This window comes from Anser anser (genome assembly GCF_964211835.1).
Source record: "Anser anser genome assembly, chromosome: 1".
NCBI lineage: Eukaryota > Metazoa > Chordata > Aves > Anseriformes > Anatidae > Anser > Anser anser.
This window is the reverse complement of record NC_139720.1, coordinates 118,634,195-118,657,688: the sequence shown is the minus strand read 5'-3', so window position 1 is coordinate 118,657,688 and position 23,494 is coordinate 118,634,195. Positions and strand designations below refer to the sequence as shown.

The 23,494-nt window shown below is 37.5% G+C and overlaps 1 protein-coding gene across 15 annotated transcripts in view; it reads left to right on the top strand.

The window, feature by feature from the left end:
- KDM6A (lysine demethylase 6A) overlaps positions 1-20,569 on the top strand; it is a 155,555-nt gene extending 134,986 nt beyond the window's left edge. For 8 of the 15 annotated variants that reach the window (XM_083837717.1, XM_083837725.1, XM_083837726.1 and 5 more), the window contains 9 exons: positions 2,266-2,330; positions 2,449-2,523; positions 4,338-4,486; positions 5,704-5,818; positions 7,667-7,854; positions 9,110-9,251; positions 14,422-14,548; positions 15,456-15,626; positions 15,888-20,569. In XM_083837717.1, coding sequence (XP_083693843.1) covers positions 2,266-2,330; positions 2,449-2,523; positions 4,338-4,486; positions 5,704-5,818; positions 7,667-7,854; positions 9,110-9,251; positions 14,422-14,548; positions 15,456-15,626; positions 15,888-15,944 — 1,089 coding nt within the window. In that variant the 3' untranslated portion in view covers positions 15,945-20,569. The remainder of the gene's footprint in view (positions 1-2,265; positions 2,331-2,448; positions 2,524-4,337; positions 4,487-5,703; positions 5,819-7,666; positions 7,855-9,109; positions 9,252-14,421; positions 14,549-15,455; positions 15,627-15,887) is intronic. The other 7 variants (XM_083837718.1, XM_083837722.1, XM_083837720.1 and 4 more) reach the window with 2 other exon arrangements.
- Positions 20,570-23,494: the final 2,925 nt, after the last annotated feature.

The following is a 23,494-nucleotide window of genomic DNA, read 5'->3' as shown; positions in this document are numbered from 1 at the left end:
CATCAGCATGAAGAGCACAAATAAATTTACAAAATCCATTCTGAATGAAGAGTCAAACAGTATTCAGGGTATTTGTTCCTCGCAGGTCCTTAATGTAGACTTAATTTTCTTAATGTAAAGCTCCTAGCTGTTATATATTTTAAAAGCTTGTTACCTTTAAGCTTTCATATAGTGATGTTAAAATTCATATTAAAACATGTAGAAGTTCAGATAGTTTTCTTATTTGTATTGCTTCTAATTTCATACATGCTTTGAAATGATATTTCTTCCTTCTTTGTAGCATGCTTAATTAATCTATGCTCATACTTTTCTTTCAGCGTAATGGTTTAAAATACTATATTAATGTTTCCCCCCCTCAAAGTGACTGCTTTCCATATTTGTTACAGCTGAGTTCCAAACATAACATTTTCTGTTTAGTTTAGAAGTTGACATACATTATACTTTATTGGTACTAACTTTCAATATTTTTGTTGAAGTAGTGAGCGCATCCTTGGAATTAGCTATGGGCATTCATCTAAGGCGTATGTTATTGAGTGTTGTGAAAAGATTAGGGTAAAGTGAAACAAAAAGAAAAGGTATTATTGACTGGTTGTTGATTAGATAATTGGGAAAACGTAGGGAATCAGTTGTTGGTTGCAGTTTTCACTGCTGTTATGCTAAAACAACAATGGTTTCATAAAGGGAAAAAGAGAAATTATCAATTTAAATTTCATGCATTAGAGGAAAGGATTAGAAGCAAAGAAAGGAATCTGTGGTTGGAGAAAAGAAAAAGCAAGGTAGTTTTGATTCTGAGTGAGACTGGTATAGAATGAGGAAAAGACACAGGAATAATACTGGGAGGTGGGGAGCACTGAAATCATTAAGAGTGTGTGGATAGGCCTAGCTTGGGACATGAATGGGATTTTTCTTGAAGATTTGCACCAGCGTTGTATTCTTGAGCATCAGTTCAGAGGGACTGGAGAACATGACATAAATATAATGTTACAGAAAAGCACATTTAATAAAGTACGTGATTGGTTATGTATGAGCTTGTCAACAGGAAAGTCTCAGCTTTGATTTTGCACCAAGAAGCAACTGCAGTATTTTCTGGTGTTATGGTGGTGGTTGTTTATTTTTTCTGTTACAAATTGGGGGTAAAAATGTAGCATGTAAAATAATTTTCATAATGACAATTTTTCATTTTTCCTTTGGAAATCAAAATGACATTGTTCTAAGTGCATGTGCTTCTTTTGCCTAACACCACTTTGTCCTGTCCTTAGGTGACTTTTGTAGTGTTCAAATGAAAGCCATGTTTCTTCTTTCTACTGACACAATCACGTTGGCTTGCCTTAAGTGACCTTCTTTTTTTTCCCTCTAACAACTATTACATTGCTTTTCTAACATGTCTTTCAGTATTTCATAAATCCATCATCACTAGGTTCCTTTTTGTTTCTCTTTGTCCTTCATTCAAAGGATGAATAAATAAGACTTTCTCAGGTACGTAGGGCACTTTGAGACTTAACAACAGTCCCATTCAGAGACAAAGATCTTTGGATAGCATCCAGGCAGTTCTTTCCTACTTTTCATCTTACTCTTTCACCTTCTTTGTCTGTCTAGTTGTGAAAAAAGAAGGTTTTAGAATAGGATTTTGAGCCCACTCTGCTAAAAAGATAAAATTACGTCATTTAATATTAGTTAGACTTTTTCCAGTAGTCATGGTCCTAGTACTGCAGTGCTAAAATAGCAGATGGCTATTAAAAATTCAAAAGACTTTGTATAATGGATATTATAAAATGAATTTTATAAATATTAGTCATCCTAGTTTCATGTCAGGAGACCTGCTTGATTTTGAAGGTAGATAAATGTTCTTGTCTAAAAAGTTAGCACTATTCATTTAGATTGGTTTCCTTTTCACCTGCATAATGAAGCAAACTAAAACATTAATTTGCCGCTCTAATATAGGCTAACAGAAATATTTACAGTGTAGAAACTTCTTGTCGTCCTGGCCTGAACTTGACTGAATTTTTAGTCAAGAAGAATTTTTTTCAATGTCTTTTGACTAACAACTGTTTTTTATATATTTTAACAGTAATGCTCATATAATATTCCAGATACAGATATTTTAAAGATTATACGACCATCTTGAAACAAACGTACTTAAGTCTGTTAGCAGGCTATCACTTCATACCTTTATATGCCTGTATTTTATATATACACTTATTTTATATTTAAATGTTATTATCATTTATTTAAATTATTAAACATTTTCACAATTGTATTTTATAGGAGGAAAACGAGAAAAAGAGTCACCACAAGGACCACTCAGATAATGAATCCACATCTTCAGATAAGTAAGTGTGGTATTAATATAATAATTCTATAGCTTGTTTTATTTTTTGTTTTGTTTTGTTTGTTTGTTTTTATCAATTCTCACTTTCACATTCACTGTTACTTTTTTTATATTTACAGCTCTGGGAGGAGGAGAAGAGGACCTTTTAAAACAATCAAGTTTGGGACCAACATTGACCTGTCAGATGACAAAAAGTAAGTCTGATTGCAGTTTCTTTTGCTCACAGTGGTATTCCACAGTGTGATACTCCTGGAAAACTAATGCATTCTTCTCAGAGGTCAGTTGGTTTGTTGATAAACCCAGTTCCAGTTGCAAGCCCCATTACCGCATTTAAATTGTTACCTTTAATATTTAAAAAGTTGTTATGAATCTGTCTCGCCTTAAAATCTTTTTTCAAATTTTTCTTTCCAGGATCTTTATTTTTTCAGTAAAGAACTTTAAGCGTCCATCAGTTGCTGTTCTTTCTAGTAATCCTTCTAATACATTCCTGTGTTCCATTCTGATGTTTTAAATTGTTTTCCTCCCTTCTCCTCCATCCCCATTTGTTCCTACGCTCATCCTTTTGGTTTCTATTTTTTGTTAGCTCTTGCTTCACTATCCAGGAACAGAGTTCAGTATGGGTAGCAAAAAACAGACTGAGGCATACATGTAGATAAGCCATGATACTCACCCAGAATTAAACACATACACACACATAAAGGGGAGGGGTGGAAACACAGAGTATTCTTTAGACTAGAGATATCTTTGTGAAGCCAAGAAGTGGAGGAAAGTAGCACAGAAAAACTTGAGAATGTATCAGAAATACCCTTTTCTGATAGAAAAAAAAGATAGATAAAAAAAGAAAGTACTTTTTTCTTCAATCTCAACTTGGAAATGTAAGGAAACATATACTGTTACATATAGGCTGTCAGTCCCACCAGCTGCAGTAGAAAAATTCTGATGTACTTCAGTTATTATAGCAGGAGAAAATGTTATAGTGTTGGAAACTGAGGAATAAGGCCTGCTTAAGATGCTGATAGGTTTTTTGTGGCATCTTCTCTGGAATATCAGTGTGTATACAGATGCGTGTTTAGAGATTGTTATGAAATTTTAAATATTGTTTTTTTTCCTAAAGTATTTTTTTCCTAAAGTATTGGTTTTTTTTCCCATCTATAGGTAAAAAATTGTTGCCAATAAACTAACCCTCAGAGCAATGCTTTGGGTGAGAGACTTTAATCTAAGCATGACTAACCTGAGGCTCATAGAAATTGGATTTTGATACTTTAAATAGTTCTTAAAGGATCACAGACAGATGCCAGATCATCTGACCTGCAGTCTCAGCTTTTGCTCCAAAAATTATCTTTCCCCCTCAACTAGCCAGTCATACGTGTGATTTTATTTGGAAATATTTTGGAATCAAAAGAGTAACACAGATGCCTGGGTGACATTACTGAGCTCCACACTTAAGTTTGGAGATTTTTGTGGTTGAAGATACGTTTTCACTAACACAAATACTCAGTTCCGTAGCACGTGCATACAGTTAACTTTATTCTTGGTCACAGCAATAGTGTTTGCAAGTTAAGGTGTGTTCAGACAGTCTTCCTAGCAAATGTCATGTCATCATTATCATTTGGATCTTGAAAGTATGGTTAACACAGTTCCTGACTGGGTTAGAGTACGGGGAGAGCAAACCTATGTGTTCTCTTGGAAAAGATATACACCAAGGTGTAAATTGCAAGGAGGGTTTTCCAGCAGTATAGCAACCGACTGGATAACTACAAGATTGAGTTAGGTCATCAGGTCTTCTAGTTCACAGTTAAATAAAAATTGCCATCTAAATTTCTGTAGCTATCGAGTAAGGTTATTGCATTCTGTAAACTTCCTTCTTTAAAGACGGTAAGTTACACAGCAGAAGGTTGTCTCCTCCTTCATCTCTTACACTAATAATTTTTAAAAAATATTTGTCTTTCCCAAACACTTAGAAGAGTTTTAGGGATTCACAGTTTGTCAATTTGCTATTTTGCTGCAGGTGGAAGTTGCAACTCCATGAACTGACAAAACTTCCTGCTTTTGTACGTGTGGTATCAGCAGGAAATCTTCTAAGCCATGTTGGTCATACCATCCTGGGCATGAACACAGTGCAGTTGTACATGAAGGTTCCAGGAAGCAGAACACCAGGTGAGTATAATCTTTGCATGGAAAAACAACAACAGAAACAAACAAACAAACAAAAAAAAACAGGTTCTACTCTTGTGGTGTTAACTGCACTGCAAATTTTTCTTACTTTATAGCAATTGTGAACAAGATAAAATAGCACACATTCAGAATTTTTTAGTTTCTCATTTAACTTAGTTCTGCATGTACAAAGCACTAAATTTCCATGTAGTGAAAGTTTATGGATTTCTGCAATGCTTGGTGATTGTACTTTTTAAATTCTCGACTGCCTTGAGAATAAGACTGTAGTGAATAGTGTTGTGGTGGGGCACTGTTGTGGGTTAACCCCCGGAGGCCTTTAAGCACCACGCATCCTGTTGCTCACTCCCCTCCCAGTTGGATGGGGAAGTGAATCACAAAGGTTAAAGTGCAAAAGCTCTTGGGTAGAGATAAAGACAGTTTAATAGGTCAAGCAAAAGCTGCGCACACAAGCAAAGCAAAATAAGGAATTCATTCACTACTTCCCATTGGCAGGCAGATGCTTAGCCAAAATTAACTCAGACCCAGCCAAAACCAGTACAGGCACTGGACTGAGACTTGTGGGATCTGGACTAAATTTCAGAATCTCTTTGCGCTGAAGTACTTCTTTAGATAATTCCATTACGGATTATGGTTCAGTTTTCCAGCTGTCAAAAGAAGATAAAATTCTGGCATTTCTACATTGATTTTGAAAGCTCTTTGGGAAAGATTTTCTTGCCACTTGTCTATGCAGTGCCTGAAGTCATGGAGTTTTGCTCCTGACTGGGACTGTTAAGAGCCGTCACAAAACACAAAATCCAAGTTTTAACATCTTGAAGCATTTATTTCTACTAAAGGGGAGCTGCTTATGTGTTGGCCAGATTCATAAGATTAGTAATTCCAGTTTTTCATTTTCCACAAACTAACAAAAGCAGAATTCTCTTGTCACTGGCAACTTAATTACGTTTCTTAATACTATGAAGCCCCTAAACAGTGCAACAGGTATCACATAAAAATATATAAAAACTTAAACTGTTTTTTTTTAAACTGTTTAAAATATATAAAAAAATATTAAAATACATAAAAATATATAAAAATCTTAAACTTTTTAAAACTTTTTTTTGTAGTTTTTTTTAGTAACTGTAACTAACTTTGCATTTTCACGGTGTTATTTTGATAGCTCAGCCTTACATAAAGTGTATTTATTTTTCTCTAAATTTCAGGTCATCAAGAAAATAACAACTTTTGTTCAGTAAATATAAATATCGGTCCAGGTGACTGTGAATGGTTTGTTGTCCCTGAAAGCTATTGGGGTGTCATGAATGACTTCTGTGAAAAGTAAGCTGGGCATGCTGTTCCTTATTTTTATCAAGTTCTCTGTACCTTTATCAGACCTAATGGGAAGGGGGAAAGTACTCACTGGGGGTGTTAAAAGTGGATATTTTATGGGTTTTCCATGTAGTCTGAAAAGTCTTTTAAAACAAGTCAAAATGCAAAATCTAGAATGTACTCAAAATAGAGCATTTTTGGAACGTACAGAAACTTAGATTACCGTAGGTGCCCTGTGATAGTTTTTGTCTCAAACATTAATGTTGCCACATCAGGTAATCTGTCTCAGTCCTTGCTGTTTGTCTAGCCACTTTATTACGCACGTTAAAGCTGACCCCTACTCTTACCAAATGGTGATGCTTTCATAATGACTTTTAGGGCTGCTGTAGTAGGGTAACGAAAAAGAATTGGGGTGTCAGGGAGCTGGGTTTTTGTTTTGGTGGTTTTTTGTTTGTTGTTTTGTTTGTTTGCTTGTTTTTAGGAGTGATGGAGTGAAGTATTTTCCTGGTGATGTATGCTGTTAGTCTTGATAATGATTAATGTACATGTTGTACTCTAGCAAGTACACGGCCATGCTATTTGGCACAGTTTCTTGCAGCTTCCAATGGCAGAGCTTAGTTTACCCAGATTCTAGGAGGCGTCATGGCATGCTTTGCATACACTTACAAGTTTGTAACTTGCTTTAAAAAGTTGAGGTATACTGACCGTTGGGTAATACTGGACCAGCTCCAGGATTAGAGCTTGTATGTCCTGCTTTGTGTAGAGTGCGTGCTTAAGGAGAAGGAGAAAAAAAAAAGAGGAGGAGCAGGTGCGTCCCCTCATCATGCCATGTTCGTTTGATCTTAAGGGAGATTTTTTTTCTCATCTTGCGAAGTTAGCTGACCTAAACGGTTGACATTTCTTCAGAACTTCTCCAAAGCTCTGCAAATTCTTCTCAGTGTCTGTGTGTTTTCTGCCTGTATACTGACAACTGTTCTTATGTCATCAGCCTTTACAAAGATTGCCCACCTCAGAACTGTAATTCCACTGATGCAATTGCAATGTCTCTGATGACGGTATGCTTGTTGCCCTTATGGCAGTGCCCTTCTAAGCGAGACAGAGAATCTAAGACCTTGGTAACCTCATAAGCAGTCCAGAGTGCCTGACAGAGGCACTGAATGGTCATTGAAAACTGAATTGCCAATGATCTCTCATGGTACAATAGAAAAATGGTCTAAAATTGAGATGAGAAAGGGAGAGAAGTATGTATTTTGCATAACCATATTAGAAGATAAGATTTCGTTGTTGGGAAATTCATATGAAGGCCTTTTTGTCATTCTTCTCAGGACTGGTATAGTATTCCCTGTCTGAATATAGCATAGATCTGTGCATAACAGTTGAGATAGTACCAACAGGTCATTCCTGTGTGCGTACTTGCACTGACAGCATGAGTACATGTTTAGCATTGCTTGAAACAGAAAGCATTCGTAAGATCTGTATATAAAATTAGTTGCTCTGGTTAAAAAAGAAAACAGCATGCTGCACCAGTGTCACACTAGATCTAACCAAGAATTTCTCTTCCTCAGCATTATTAACACTGGGAAATTTAAAGGAAAATAGAACTTAACTGGAAGCCATGAACTGACTTCACATGAGCAGAAGGTTAAACATTTCAATATATTGCAGGATGTAAGACGTGGAATTAGGATCAGGAATTTTATAGATGAAACTTTCTATTTGTCTAGTCCAACTGGGTCAGTGATTAGTTGCAGATAGCATTTATAATGGTGATCACTTTTTACAGGTAATTTCATTGTGGTATTGACTACTAATACATATGCTAATAAATGCTGAAAATTGTTTCTCCTCTTGTTTCAGGAACAATATGAATTTCCTAATGGGGTCTTGGTGGCCAAATTTGGAGGATTTGTATGAAGCCAATGTCCCAGTTTATAGGTTTATTCAAAGACCAGGGGATTTGGTGTGGATAAATGCTGGCACTGTTCACTGGGTTCAGGCTATCGGCTGGTGCAACAACATCGCTTGGAACGTTGGCCCTCTTACAGGTATGGTTGAATAGTGTGCGTGCTGAACTACAGAAGTAAGGTCCTACTATTCTACATAAGCTGTGGAACCTGCCATTTTTTAATAACTTAACACATTTGCTAGATAAAAAAAAAAATGAATATACAGGTTTTTTAAACATCTTGGTGTCTTGAAGCATTAAATAATTTCATTGGTAAGAGGAAGTGAAAGCAGCAAGAATGCAGTCGTTGCACTCCTCTAACTAATGGACTTCTAGAAATTCCAATTGCATAGCAAACACTAGCAGAACAAAGTGTTGAGATGAATTTATACACTCTGTTTTGTAGGCTATTTTCTTACCTTTCTCTCCCCAGACTTGTTCTACCCAAAAGACTGTGCTACAGCTTACTTATGAATTGAGAACTTGTCTAATCTTATTTTGTTCAGGACAAGAGATACCTAACAGCTCATTAGTGAAAGCATTAGGAAATGCAAACAGTTGATTAAAAAAAATCTAAATGAAGGAATGAAAGATTTTTCAGGCCCACTGCTCTGGAAGTCTTTATTTTTGAGCCATGGTTTAGGAAGATTTTTAGATGTGAAAATGGGAAAAAGTTCACAGCAAAAATAAGTAGATTCTGTTAGGAATTTGGACAGGATGTACAAAAAAAACCCCACTGTTTTCTTGAATAGTTGAAGTTGTATCTTTATTTCATTATGGTGCAATAAATAGGGTATCTCCAGGATTATATGATCAGTTGATACAGAGCTCACATGTTCAGTCACAGTAAGTTTTGCAAAACATTTTTTTTAAAAGTGTGGGGTGAGTAGGCTGCTTAATGAAAAAGTCTGACTCACTGCACAAACTTCTCAAGGTGCAGTCTTCCTTCTCAAATTATATGCTGTAGCACTGTAAAATGAAAAGGAATATGCAGACATTGCAAAAGTCTGCAAGATGCAGATATTTCAAATGTAGATTTTTATCTCAAATGTTTGAGAAATTATTTAAGTAACCCTTTTTGAATTGGTGTTCTTTGTTCAGCATAGAAATTGAACAGTTGTAAGTTCTTGTTTTCACAGAAGGTTGTTACTACTGTGATATCATGTTCTTTCAGCTTCTGAAATACAATAAATTCACGTTTTAGAGATTTTTTTTTAATTTAAATGTAGTAGCAGTGAATAGGCTGTTTAATCTCACCCTAAAAAAAATCTAGATTTTAAATATAATCAAATTATTTTGGATTCAGTTGGTACTTGTTTGTTAAGTTGACTAATTACTTCTGTGATTTTATATAGCCTGTCAATACAAATTGGCAGTGGAACGGTACGAGTGGAATAAACTGCAGAGCGTAAAGTCCATAGTACCCATGGTTCATCTTTCATGGAATATGGCTCGAAATATCAAGGTCTCAGATCCAAAGCTTTTTGAAATGATAAAGTAAGTTTTATTTTAACATTTCCTATATTCATTTCCTCTTCAACCATAAAACAAGAGTTAATCTGTAAATAGCCCTCTGTAAGACTTCTGTTCCTGAGAATCAAGCCAAAATGATTTGATAGTCTGTTTTTTAAAGAACCCATTTGTAGGTATCATTGATTGTAATATATTGTATTTGATGATACTATGACATAGCCTGAGAATGATCTAATTAACTTCCGTTGTTAAATATGCAATAGACTCCAATACAGCAGTTTACAGAAGTAGTTGACTTAGACAACACAACTCGTTCGGATTATATACCATAAGAAATAACAAATTTAGGTCATCAGTCGAAATGTTAGAATGATTAGTTATTTTTACGGCAAATGTAACCTTAATTTTACATTTCTAGAACCTCTGTTTAGTTAAGGCTCACGTGCTGTCATTTGGAGATCCAATATAAATTTTTAAATAAGGCTAAGTAGGAATTGAAAAGCCCCCTTCCCTTTGCTCGCTCTTCTGAACAATGAACTGATGTGTAAAATGATACTTGAGTATAGTCACATTTCTCATACACTTACTCCAAAATGCAGAAATATTCCTGACTCAGAGCATCTTTAGTAATGTTTTTAAAAGAGTGCTACTTCAAGCAAATATAAATCATTAAATCCAGGCTGAGGAATAAATGGACATTTCAGCATATATCATAGGCTTGTCCCAAAGAAAGTGGAGGAATAAATTCCAAAATAAATGATTCATCATGAGAATGCTATGGTTACAGCTCTCCGTGTTTCTTCAACCAACCAGAAGAGCTTTTAGCTTAGACACTTAGTCTTTTCAGCATACTGGATCCACAAGCATTGAATCCTATCATTTGACAAGTATAGATGGTAACTATAAGGCACAAGAGTGTTGCAGGTTGAAGACAGGTTTGTAGTAACTGCATAACTAGGTTTTGGAATGGCACTTAAATAGGAGTACTTTTTTTTACCAATATTTTTAACCAATATCTAGATTGAAGAAAATCTTTGTTGAATGTTTGACAGTCTTGCCCCTTAAATTAAGTTACGAGCAATCATAGTCAGGATGCTAGCTGTTAAAAAGGGAGAAGAGAAATTGAGTAGTCTACTGTTAGAATTAAGAAATGGGAAAGGAGTAAGTGTTGGGAAGGAGGAAACCAAGAAGTCCATTTTAAAAAACAAACAAAAACTTATTTCACAGGTTATCTTTATTTATCTTCCCAAGCCCAGCAGGTATTGTAAATCTCAGAAGAGCTCTGGAATGTTTTTGGCAAAATAAGATTTTATAATAATTTGGGAACTGTATTTTGCATTTGTACAAGGGTAGTGGGTTTTTTGTGGCCATGATCTAGGTTTAAAAGGAGAAAAGCATGACTAAGCTGTGCATCTTTCTCCAAGAGAATATTATCTTAAAATGTTGTGAAGAAATACAGGGAACAAAATGGATGTTTCCTATTGTCTCTGTTTGATAGCAGCTGAGATTTTTGTAGTGAGATACCTAAATTTTGGGTGTACTTTACAAATAAGGTTGCTGAGAGCTGATAGAAACTTTGGTCTTAAGTACACTTGCGTTTTCCATGCTACTGACATGACTTCTGGTTTACTTAGATTAAGCTCTCCGTCTAAGTTGTCAACCAAATCCCAAGTTTCATGCTTTGCATGCAAAGAAGGGGAAGAAGACCCAATGATGAGTTATATCTAGGAACAGTAACCTCAGATAACTCTTCACTGTGGTCGCTGCCCTAGTAATGATATAGCTGTAACTTGAAATGAGTGTCACCAGCATACACAGTCTAGTCTACTAGACTTTGGCCTTATATAGACAGTGGAAATGCAAGAACTGTCACAAATCCCCATACCATAGGAGAGCAATAGCATAATTTTCCCTGGAAATGTTTGTCTGGAGGATAATAGCACCAGCTGGCAAGTAGCTATCATGCTTTGCTGCCTACATTTTACTATATACAAAATACAGATTTTTGTGTGTTTATATTTGTGTGTATATATGCATATAAAAACATCTAAGGAATAGTGGTTCCTGGTACAGCTGATTCAATTTCAAGTTGAATTGCTAACTGTTCATTTGTCATCAGGAAAAAAAAAGTATCAGTGACATGGCTGTCATCTTTTTTTTTTACCAAAGTGGAGGTCCATATATCTCAAATTATGACATTGAAGATATCACAGGCGTTTAGATAGCTTGACTTCTGTCTCTGGGGCTTCTTAGATATCAGAATATCACAAAAGAACAGCTTTTGGAAAATGATAAAAAGTAGTTTGTAATTCCAATTTGAAAGATAAATACAAGTGTGTCTCACTAGGTTATCTGAGAAGAATACGTACAAGTATTCAGAAGTAGATTAATGATGAAAAGAAATAGAATAGGAGTAGGAAAAAAAAATACAAAAAAAGCTCTTTGCTTTTCGAAGGAATTTGTAGTCTCCTTGTGTTTTTAGGTAATGTACATCTTAGTGCTGTCTTGCTCTAGACAAAAGACACAGAGCAAAATCTGAAACTTTCTCATGAGATGTTTTCTAAAAATCTTATGTTAACAGTAAAATCCTGGGTGGGAATACAGACAGATAAAATGATTTAAACTTGACTGAGAGAGTACAACCCTCAAAAAAAAAGAAAAATTATCAGCAAAACTTAAATGGAAAGACAGAAGGACTTTCAAATGCATCTGAGGAAGAAAAAAACTTTAGAGAGAGTGGGAACATAACATAAAGGCCTAAAAAATAATTTCAAAGTAACTGAAATACTAAGTTCTTTTACAAAAATAGTTTTATAAATGTAAAAGACCGAGACATGGGAGAAATTATTTCACACAAAATCATAAAGCCAGATCACATTTCAGTATCGGTAGGGAAGCCAAATAGCTGGAAGATACAAAGAGGTCAGTTTTGCATTTCTGTTGGAATGGTCTCCACACTTCAGAAGCTTTACTGGTTATCTAAATATTAGAACAGGCTTCTCATCACACTTTAAAAATCTTCTCTTAAATATTTGAATTTGACTGGACATGATTTACTCACGCTCTTTATGCCATACCTATTAAGAGTTTGAGAGAAATGGTCCAGATTTTTTAACTGAATTCCCAGTGTGGAAGAATAAAGCAAGCCTGCAATACTGAAAGCCTATACCACTTGCACGCTGTGACTCCACTATACACCTTTTTTGCTTTCTTCAGGCTTCTCCTGCTTTAGGAAATTATGGTATGGATTTTCAAAGTGAAACTTCGTGTGCTTTCTCCCATTCTTTGATAATATGAAATAGTTAACATTTACATTTTCAAGTGCCATTACTCAGATCTGAATTTTAGCCAAGGAGGAGTAATTCACCTCCTAGCTATTGTTTTTGGCTTTGGTTGCAATTTTGGCAAACATTGCAGCAGTGTTATTTGTGGATTACATTTTGAGCAATTCTTTCTTCACAACCGTAACACTAGAAAGCTCTTTGAAAGTAACACTTTGAAAACTCTTTGGGAGTCAAGAATGGAGAACAACGGCTGCAAGTGGGTAGATGTGCTTCTAGTTGCTCTTTGACATACCCAAAGACGGTTCCAGATGACAGCACAAGAGTGCATAACAATGGTAGCTTTTGAGATTATTTCAAATTGAGCTGTATTGCATAAAAGAATGCTATACCAAAGATACTGAACTTGTCAGAAGCATTTCTACCTTAGTCTAACATTCAAGTGAGTTAATGCATGATCTATCACATATGGTTGACCTTACCATCGTGAGTGCCATTAACATCAAACTTGAAAAGTGCTGAAGGAGTTACAGCTAAGTGAACTGTTAATTTCCTTGAAAATCAGTATATGAAAATAAGTTTAATGTAAAAACAAGCTTTCAATTTTGCATTATTCTTACAGTGAGGGTATAAATGAAGCCGTAGACTTGTTTTTAGTGAAGAGGAACAGTCTGAGTGTAAAACATTGAGAGGAAAGTATCTGAAAGTAAGCCTAAAATTCTATTAACTACTTGGAAACACATGAAAGAAACATTTGAAAAAATACAGAACATAGATATTACATGTTTAAGGCTTTAAATGGGAGAAGGATCAAGTTGAAAACATTTTGATAGAACTCTTGAGCACTTTGTTTTCTGTCCAATGTTTATTCTTCCCCTTACATTTTTCAATCTTCCTTCTGCATCTAATGAGCATGTAATGTAACCACCCTGTGGAGGAGAAAATTAAAGGCTGCAAAGGCAGTGGCTCAAATAAATAAGATAGCTGAGAGCTAAAAATTACTGTAAATAACATTGTAATTTAGAAATCTGGTGACCTATTTTGCCAGTGTGTTTTTCAGTGAATGTATGCAGCTCATACAATGCTAGAAAACGAGTTACATTTTCCATACACAGTTCTCTCTGTACTTTCTCTCTCTCTCTCTATCTCTCTCTCTCTCTCTCTTTTAATCCTTAGCAGAAGTATGGCAGAGAATTATTGGTTTTAATTTGGCCAGTTCTTAATTCATAAGATGTCTTTAAAATTAATTTTTGTACATTTTACTTTTTTCTTTCTTTGAAAGGATTTCCTTTTCTAATACCAACCTATCCATTCCTGTTTCTTTTACATGGATGATGATGGTTGTTGGTAGATTTTTTTCATACTGTGTGTAGAGTGATTCATGTCAGAACCTAGATTTCCAGACTTTGAATAACTGAAAATTTGGTACTGTTCATGAAGTAATTGAGTTTTTAGGACATTAAGTTTTGCAAGCTGTTTGGATAGGCTTATAGTCATTTACACAAATATCAGGTTGGTAGTTCAAACTAACTTTTTGCTGATAAATTTATGATTCAAAATAAGTTGCATGCATTTTTAAAGACCACAGTATTTTATTATGTTTTAAAATGTCCATTCATTCCAGTCAAAAATGAAAGAAACATACTGTTGCAGGGAAAGAGCCATTACAGAAATGAAACAAATTTACAAAGAGGTCCATAATCATGTGGTCTGACTTCTACCTAAGTTATGTGTCCAGGGATTCTTATTAGCCAGGTGTTTTCTGAAATCCCAGAGGAAGAAGAAGCTCCAGGTATGGGGTCTTAGATGAAATTCAGGCTATTTGAATCGTGCTTATAAAATGGAATACTAAACTCAATATGCAACTGAATGCCAATGTAGTCCTCCCTCTGATCCCGATTTTTTGCTTGCAGGTATTGCCTGTTAAGAACTCTCAAACAGTGTCAGACACTGAGGGAAGCTCTGATTGCTGCAGGAAAGGAGATTGTCTGGCACGGGCGAGCAAAGGATGAGCCAGCTCATTACTGTAGCATTTGTGAGGTCAGTAAAAGCATGTTGGGCTTGTGTACTGTTGTAACATTTATTGAAATTTTGACCCATCTTTTGTTGTTGCTGTAAGTTGCAGCATCTACTGTATGGTCAAAGCACACGTGTGATGCAGTACTATCTTCAAAGGGTTTATTAAGCTATTTTGCTAGATACAGGTTGTATTTTACTTCAGTCCCCACAGTACATGGGGACTGTTAACCACTAGGTCAAATTTCAATTCTTAGTTCTAAAAAGTTGTTACCCCTTCTTGCCTATAATTTGATCTGCTGAGCTTCATTTTGAAGGTATATCTGTCTCCATGTCAGAAGTCAACAACAGCCCCAAAAAAGGGAGAATTTAAACTCATTTTCTTTACAGGACATAACTTTTTACTGAAGTTTTTGATTCTACTTTCCTGTTACTAGTTCCTTTAAAGTATTGGATAATAGTTCTCATGAAGCTTAAAATAGAAAAGTTTCCCACCCCATGAAATTCAGTTTCAAGTTATTTTCTGACCGAGTCTGTTGGGCAGGATGCCTGTGTGACTGAATAGTAAGGGAATAAATCATGACCTTTTTGCAGGTAAATTTAAAAAAGGAAAACTAGATACAATCGTTATAAATATCCACGATACTGAGTGACCAGTATTCAGAGTATGAATCCTGCTTTGTTAATATTGACCAAAAAGTTTTCTATAGAGCTGTTCATGCATGCATCCAAAGTGTAATGTTAGTAGTGGTTTTGGAATATTTCACCTCAGTGCACGAGCCTTAGGAAGATGGATTTTTCCTGAACAAATGTAATTTTTCTCACTGTATGCTCAGGGTAAGGGTGTATATCTTAAACCATGAAAGCTGTATTTGCTTTAACTTTTTAAAAATGAAATTGTAACAGTTGACTTTGTTTCCTGTCTTAATAGGTGGAAGTCTTTGATCTGCTTTTCGTCACTAGTGAGAGCAATTCTCGAAAGACCTATGTTGTACATTGCCAAGACTGTGCAAGAAAGATAAGCACGAACCTGGAAAATTTTGTGGTGCTAGAACAGTACAAAATGGAGGACTTGATGCAAGTCTATGATCAATTTACATTAGTAAGTCAAATTAATAAGCGGACGCATAAATACATTATTTGTAAAGCAGTTGTAGACTGTCTTGGTACTCCACTGTATGAGTACCGTGGACTTTCTGATTCAAATGGAGGTATGGGTTGTATGTGATATTTACAGAACAAAACGCTGCAGAGTCAGATTTAATGAAATAGTATAGTAACTTACTGCAGAACATAACCACTGAGTTTTCAGGAAAAGTATGATGTTACAATTCATAAAGTTGTGGCTTTAAAAATCCAATAGAGATCACCTGAAGACCATAACTGGATCAGATGGAGATGGGAAGAATCAGGACAGTGAAGCTTGGAGAAACTAGCACCAGGTTCAAGAGCATCTCTAATACATTGGTTGTGGTATGAAGTCAGTATAGCAGCAGAGCATCCTATGCACTCAGACCCCTTCCTCCCCCTCCCTCACCCATCCCCTCCCAAATCAGCACTGTCCTTCTGCTTAGCAAGTGGATGCTCTCAAACAGTTCTGTCTTTGGCTTGGGGCCTCCTTTGCATTTCAATTTAAAGCAAAAAGCCTCTTTGCCATTATAGCTTCGTGCTATACATGGCAGCCTCCTGCTTTGAACTGTGTCAGCACAACTGTCCTAACATTTCACCCAGGTTTCATTGTTTCAGGCAAAGATGGCTTGTTTGTAATCACAATGAAAGCGATGCTGGATTTATTTACGATAAGCCTTGCCTTCCTGTCAAAGGAGACAAACATTGGACAAAGCGTTATGAGAATTTCATGTTGAATTAAATACAGCAGCCCAGAAACGGCTGTGCCTTTTGATTCGTTTCCAGGTGCTGCAGAAAATATATGTTTAGACAATTATTTCATGTTACGCTAGCATGATTAAGTTGCAACCTTTGAGCTAATGCCTCAGGGTTCAGCAGTAGAGGCTGGTGAGAGCGCAGGACCATGTCCTCTGAATTTAATTCTCTTCATCGGTCCTGCAGAGCCTGAGGTGGTTGAACTTCAGTTTGTACTTTTAGAAACCCATTGTCATTATAGTTTGTGAAATACTGCAATTTTGAAGTGATGATCTGTTACAGAAAAGCATATAAATAAACACCTGTTCTCAAATACACCATCCAATTGAGTGGAATGGGAAAAGAAGGCTTCTGGTGGAAAAGGAGGGGGAAGGAGGGAGAGAGGGAAGGGTATTTTGTTGACTGTGTTGATAATATTATGTAGGCAATGGTGGTGATATAACTGTGCCTAGAACAAGGGTTCTCAACCTGTGAGCAGCTCCCTGACCTACCAAAGCCTATGCCTGCAGCCCTGAAGGGCATTCAGAAGTGTTCTGCAGTGAAATTGATGCACGCTATAATTTCTTTTAAAGGGGGTTACAGTTTTGATAGAGAAGAGTCATAGCCTTAAGGTAGCATCTCTCAGATCTAGGAGGAGAGAGAGGAGTAGAGATCTGTGGCAAGTCACAGGACAAAGATAATCTGAGATGGCACAAGCCTAACAGGCTCTGTGTTTGGGGTAAAGTATCAGGAGCGAATATGGGAATTAGCTAGTTCTAGTGTTTCGTAGGTGGATACTACGGTGTGATTTACAGTGTCTTGAAAGACTGAGCAGCTTCCTGAAGGGTTCCCATGTCATGACAGAACTGATGGGCAGGAAAAGAGGAGAAAAGCAGGTGCTATCAAAGGTTCGATATTTTTATGGTAATGTTACAAATTGCAATATTGGGAAATAGATATCTTCTAGACTTCGTCTCCTGAAAGCAGGCAGGAATGAGACACCTAGCTTCCTTCACTCTCAAAGGCACTCTGGTTTTGAGTTTCAGGATTAAAAAAAAAAGAAGCTTTGTCCCCATGTCAGAGAATCTTGAGACCCTTTCCACAGATATCCTAACCTCAGGATTATATGTTACTGTTTAGTTGGGGGGTAAAATGCAGCCTGCAGTGCATTTGGAGAGCCACAAATGGATGACCTGCCCATCCCACTGGTAAACAGGTTGAGAATCCCTGTTTTAGAGTACATAGCTAGATCTACAGAAGCCCGCGTGGAGCTCTTTGCTGCCACAACAGGACTTGTTCTGGCAGCTCACATAATATCAACTCAGACATCCTCCCAGTCTGCAGTATAGGCAAAATCCTAGTGTGAAGCAGTCATAAAGTATACGTTTTATTTGAGTTAGGTGGGAAAACGTGCCAGTACCCACTTAATAAGGTCCCGATGTATAAAAACAGTAGCGTTTGACTTCAAACTCTCATGGCTATCGTTTGGACAGATCTTGGTTAAACGACTGAGTTCTGCACCCTTGTAGAAAAGGTAATTTAATGTTTTCTTTTTCAGGCTCCTCCATTGCCATCCTCCTCATCTTGACATTTTTTCATGGACATTAAATGAAAACTTTTCTGATATTCAGGAAGTGACCCAGTTCTGCACCACTGATTTTTGTAGCTATCCCGTAAGGCTGCTGGCTGAAAGCTGTGTCTATGCAACCTTCCAAGTGCGGAGTGTCAACCAACTGGACAGGAGAGAGCACTGCCTCCTACTCCAGAACTCAAAACAAATAAAGCTCATCCAGCTGTACTTCAAAAAAATAATTCCATGTTTTGTATATATCTGACAAAACTGGCAACATTATACAGACTACTGACTTGAAGACCACCTCTTTTGTATTTCTCTGTTTCTGGGCTGATGAGTTGGTTTCAACCATTTTTTCCCCTTCAGAATTTCCCTTGGAAAAAGTACTAGCTTAGCTGGTCATTTCTTTGTAAGGTAGTTAGAAATTTTAAGTCTTTCTTTGGGCAACTTTTTTTTTTTTTTTTTTAATGTGAAGAGTTAGGTGATATAAATTTTTTACTGCTTTTATGTTTTTCTGTCTTGTTTTGAAACCATGACGGTTACACTTTTGGTTCCTAAATAAAATTTAAAACAATTAACAGCCAAGTCACAAAGATAAATGGGTTGCACATAGACTAAGGAATAAACTTCAGATTTGTGATTTTTGTTTCTAATCTTGATGTAAATTTACACTATTTATAAATACATATTTATTGCTTGAAAATATTTGTGAATGGAATGCTGTTATTTTTTCCAGATTACCTGCCATTGAAATTTTAAGGAGTTCTGTAATTTCAAACACTACTCCTATTACATTTTCTATATGTAAATAAAACTGCTTAGCATTGTACAGAAACTTTTATTAAAATTGTTTAATGTTTAAAGTTTTTCTATTGTTTGAGTTTTAAAAAGATTTTATGTACAGTGCCCAGTTTTTGTTCTTTTTTTGAATCTGATTATATATATTTTATATATACTCTTGTGCTTGTGTATATATATAATATATATAGAAATTCGAATATAAATATGTGTATAAAGATTTAGAGACTAAATTTTTCTCGGTTTAAGTTTTACATCTATGGTAGATTTGAGGTGTCTACTGTAAAGTATTGCTTACAAAAGTATGATTATTTTTAAAGAAATATATGGTATGTATCCTCAAGACATAAAATGACCTTCAGACTGGTTTATTGTTAAATTGCACTTTTTGCAATAACAGACCAATAAATAGTTGCTGCCAAAACATAGTAGTAGAAAATAAGTAATGGCTAAACTTTAAAGCTCTTCGAGAAAATGCCGGGTTTGACAGGAAGTTTGGCACTAGTTTTAGAGGAGAAATGAAAAAGGTGAATTTGAGTTCGGGTGGGGATGGTATCTAGAATTCAACCAAATTGCAACTTATATATTACAATATGTTCTATTAACAATTTAAAAAGTTAAGACTGAATCACCTTGGTGTCATTGCTGACCCAGAAAAAGGACATTGTTTTGTGGTATTCTATTGTATTTTCACATACTTTGTAATACAAATTCACTGGTAAATTTTTGAAGCACTAGGTTTATTTAGGACAAGTTTATAATATATCATTGTAACAGTTTGCAGTTTTAATTATGGTATTTATTTTAAGTTGCTCCTTTCTCATTAGCTTCTTGAAAATGCATTAAATCTAAATTTCAAAATTGATAGCTTTCTTATCGATCAGAGTTGACTGATGCGGAAGGTTCTGCATCAAATGATTTCTCATAATTTCTCATTAGTGGGGTATGTTAGTGATTGCATTGTTAAATTTTCTGTAATCAATGTGAAGTGTTAAAGGCACAGAGCATGCTAATAGTTTATTTTGAACAAAAAGGATCGCCTCTTACCTTTGTAGCTTCAAATGAAGGGTGTTTTAATGAAGAATCAGTACAGCTTGTCTAATGCTGTTACAACAGTTTAACTTTAGTTATAAATGACTTTTTTGCTAGTTCATACAACAGGTGGACAAAAGGGTATAGAGATTCGAGAAAAGTATAACAAACGCTCTTTCCAGCAAAATTATCAGCTAGCAGTTAGGAAGCCAGTATTTACAGTTCTGTAAAGATGTAAGTCTCAGCTCTTGATAACAAACTCTACAAATCATAATTTTTTACTTATGTATTTTATGCAGTCATAAATATTGTAATCTTGACAAACCATGCTGCAACTGAAAAGCTACTCCTTTACAGTAGTCTTAAACCCAAATAAAAGCAAGATAACTTACCTCAACTAATGGTAAACAAACAGTCCTCATTTCTCAGTGCTATAACAGAGTATTGCAAACTAGGGAAAGAGCTATTGCGTGCTAATCAAAAGGGCTTTATACCTTTCCTCCCCTTTGGAAAAGAGGATATACCATTACCAAGGGAAAAAAAAATCATATTTCACCAATGAACAGGTAGACCAAATCAGTAGAGCATCAGGCAGTATTGCTCACTCTGCATGAAGGTTTTGTCATGGATTTGAATTACTGCAGGGCTTTAATATTTTGCAGTTTTAATACTTCTTAATTACACTATGCTCCTAAACTATGGACAGTTTTGATCTATAAGCTGCTATGATTTAGAATGCTTTTGTTTCATTTTATTAAAAAAAGCACAAGTTAATATTTTATCAATTGTAGTTATTGTGAAGCAGTTTTGCTTCTTAAATTATGACGCGCATGATGCACGCGAAGCATTTGTAATCTCTGGATATTTCCAGCAGTTTGGGGGCGGGAGGGGAGGGGAAGGGTGGTGGGATTCCTAAGCGAAATGAAGGGGAATAACTCACCCTAACTCACCTCTTCAGTGAACCTTAGCCTCTTGTCCTTGGGCTCCACAGCTGAGCCATAACTGCAAGCGAACCTGATTTGCTTATAGCCACAAATTACTGTAGCAGGCAAATTAAAGATCAAAGTGTAAAAGGATGGACGTGGCCAAAGATGTGACACTTGTTGAATTTTGGAAGGTACAGGACTAACAAGAAGAGAGACATTATTAAGATGTGGATAAAACTGATGAGACAAAAATGGGTGTTTGGACGCACACAAACAAAAAAGTAATAAAAAGTTGAATTATGAGGGGAATTAGAAATAAATAGCAACATTTGCTACACAACTCCGGATCTGAGGAACGTTCTGGAGGAGCTTAACAGCAAAGAGATCACGTATATGGAGAGGAAGGGATGGACACATCTTTCTGAGCTTAATTTAAGTTCCTCCACAAATACATTCAACAGAGCATATGCTTTTTAAGTTTTCCTTCAGATACACAATTTCAGATTAGCATCTCAGTTTTTCTGGATAAACAAAGTCTACGGGTGTTTCCATTTCAGGAGGGATGTTGGTAGCTATGTAAGTGAGGTCAGAGATGACAGGGCTTCTGAAAAGCCCCTGAATTTATATGGCAGGTTACTTGGTGATCCTAAAGACAAGGTATTGTGAATCTGTACCTTACTACTTGGAGGAAGGATTTTGAAAGTAGTACTAAAATGGTGTTGCTTTGGTGAAATCAGTGCAGATTACCTCATTTTGGTATGGTATAGTATAGATTCTTGGAATAGATGTGGGTGAAGACTGGGGACTCCCCAGGTGGTGACATCCAGTCAGAGGAAGAGATACAGTAGCAGATTAAGGAGGTGGAAGATGCAAGGATTCAAACGGGATGGTTTGGAAGAGAGTGCTCAAGTACAAATTTTATTTGGCATAGGGGACTAGCGAGAGGGCTTTTCGGCCTGAGCTTACCTAGGTCAGTGACGTTTTGTCTGGATCCATAGCAAAGAGCCAAGGCCCATCAATCCAACGGCAGCGATGGTGCCAGCAAACAAGTCTACGAGGTGGGGAAGCCTCATCTCCTCCACAGCCATGTTACACAGGGTGGGAACGCGGCAGAGGAGGCGCTCGGCTGGGCGATCAGAGGGTGGATGTTCACCGCTGGGGGAGGTCGATGCCAGCCAGTGTCAGCTGCCTGGGTTGTGACCACGCTGACAGGAAGGAGAACAGCAGGTGATGATGCCCAGACAGGTTCAAGCTGAAGCTCAGGTTAAGCAAGCTCAGTGCAGGGCTTGCTACCTGCAGGGCCCCGCGGAGGAAGGCATGGGGTGCCAGGGAGGAGGCTGCTGGCAAGGCAGCAATGTGGGCACGAGGCCCACTGGGCCCCCCCGCCCGGCAGCCTCATTTCGGGGAAGCGTGACACTTTTACCTAGAACTTGGGGAACAAGTATGTCCTACACATTTGGTAACTAGGGAGAGGGGGTGTTCTGAGGGTGGCTTTTGGGGGGATCAGGTCTTCTTGTTGATGCCAGCAGCTACATGGAAAGCTGCAGAAAACAGCAGGTGGAGAGGGAAAGCAGCCTCCCCGCTGCACCGGGGGCCGAGCAGACGCTGCAGGCGGTTACACGGGGTGCAGCACCGCCGGGTGAGGCTCACCAGGCCTGAACAAGGACATGGGGACAACAAGTGATCCAGCAGGAGCTTTGGCCCTGCCTCTGGGGTGGTGTCACCAGGCTGGAAGAAGTGAAGCGGGTGTAGGCAGCCTTGCTGCGGAGCAGGCTGGGCTCTCCCACAGCTGCGGTGCTGGGGATGGGGCTGCGGGGGCTGTTACGAGGAGATCACCTTTAAAAGGTCCAAAAGAACAGGCACGGGTGAGGTGCACGCGTCTCTGTTTACTTTGGGAAGCCCTAAAGAAGGGAAAAGGCATCTCTTTGTGACAAGAGCAGGAAGGGCTTGGCTTCCAGCATCACGACGTGGCAGCAATGTCAGCGGTTTGCAGGTAGATGCCGGTCTGCCGATGCCGAGGGCTTCGTTAAGGCATTAAAACTGCTGCTGCTGCTGCCCCTCCTGGGGCATGACAGGGCATTGGGTATGTGTAGTGGATAGAGCAAGTATGGGGAGAGTGGAGGTGGGTTGGAAATGGGTCTGTTGTTAGAGCCTGCTGCCTCCCCCCGTGCTTCTCTGAGCCCCTGAAGGACAGCGGTTCCTCTCTGGCAGAGGGCAGCATGATCAGGTTTTTAACCTGAGGGAGCACCCCTCCCCAAAGTCACTCCTGTCCCACCATTTTTCTCATGCAGGGTGTTACCAGACCCAGGTTAAAGGAGTACTGCTGCCAGGTTATAGGAAACGGCGCACGGTTTGGGACTGAAGCTGGTGAAAAGAAAAACCATATTAGAGCAGGCAGAGGAGAGCAAAGCCGGGGCATCAGTTAATTGACAGGATAGTCAGAGGTTGAACAAAACAGTTGAAAGGGAATTTTATTCTGTTCAGTTTGAAGACACAGAAATTTTAGGTTTCTGAGGTTTATTTTCTCTAAAACATTATTGCCGGTGGGCCACCCCGCAGACTGCCTGACCTTCGCAGCAGTTCCCTGGAGGACTGACCCCACAGAAGGCTGAGGTGCGGGCGGTGGGTGGCTTCGGTCACCTCCTGTCTGCAGGCAACTTTCGGGTGGGTACAGAAGTGACCAGAACTAAACGGAACCAGGAATGGCATCACTTGGGATGTGGGAAAAAAAAAAACAAACTACTGCACTTCACTCAGAAGTCTAATGCCAACTTGAAG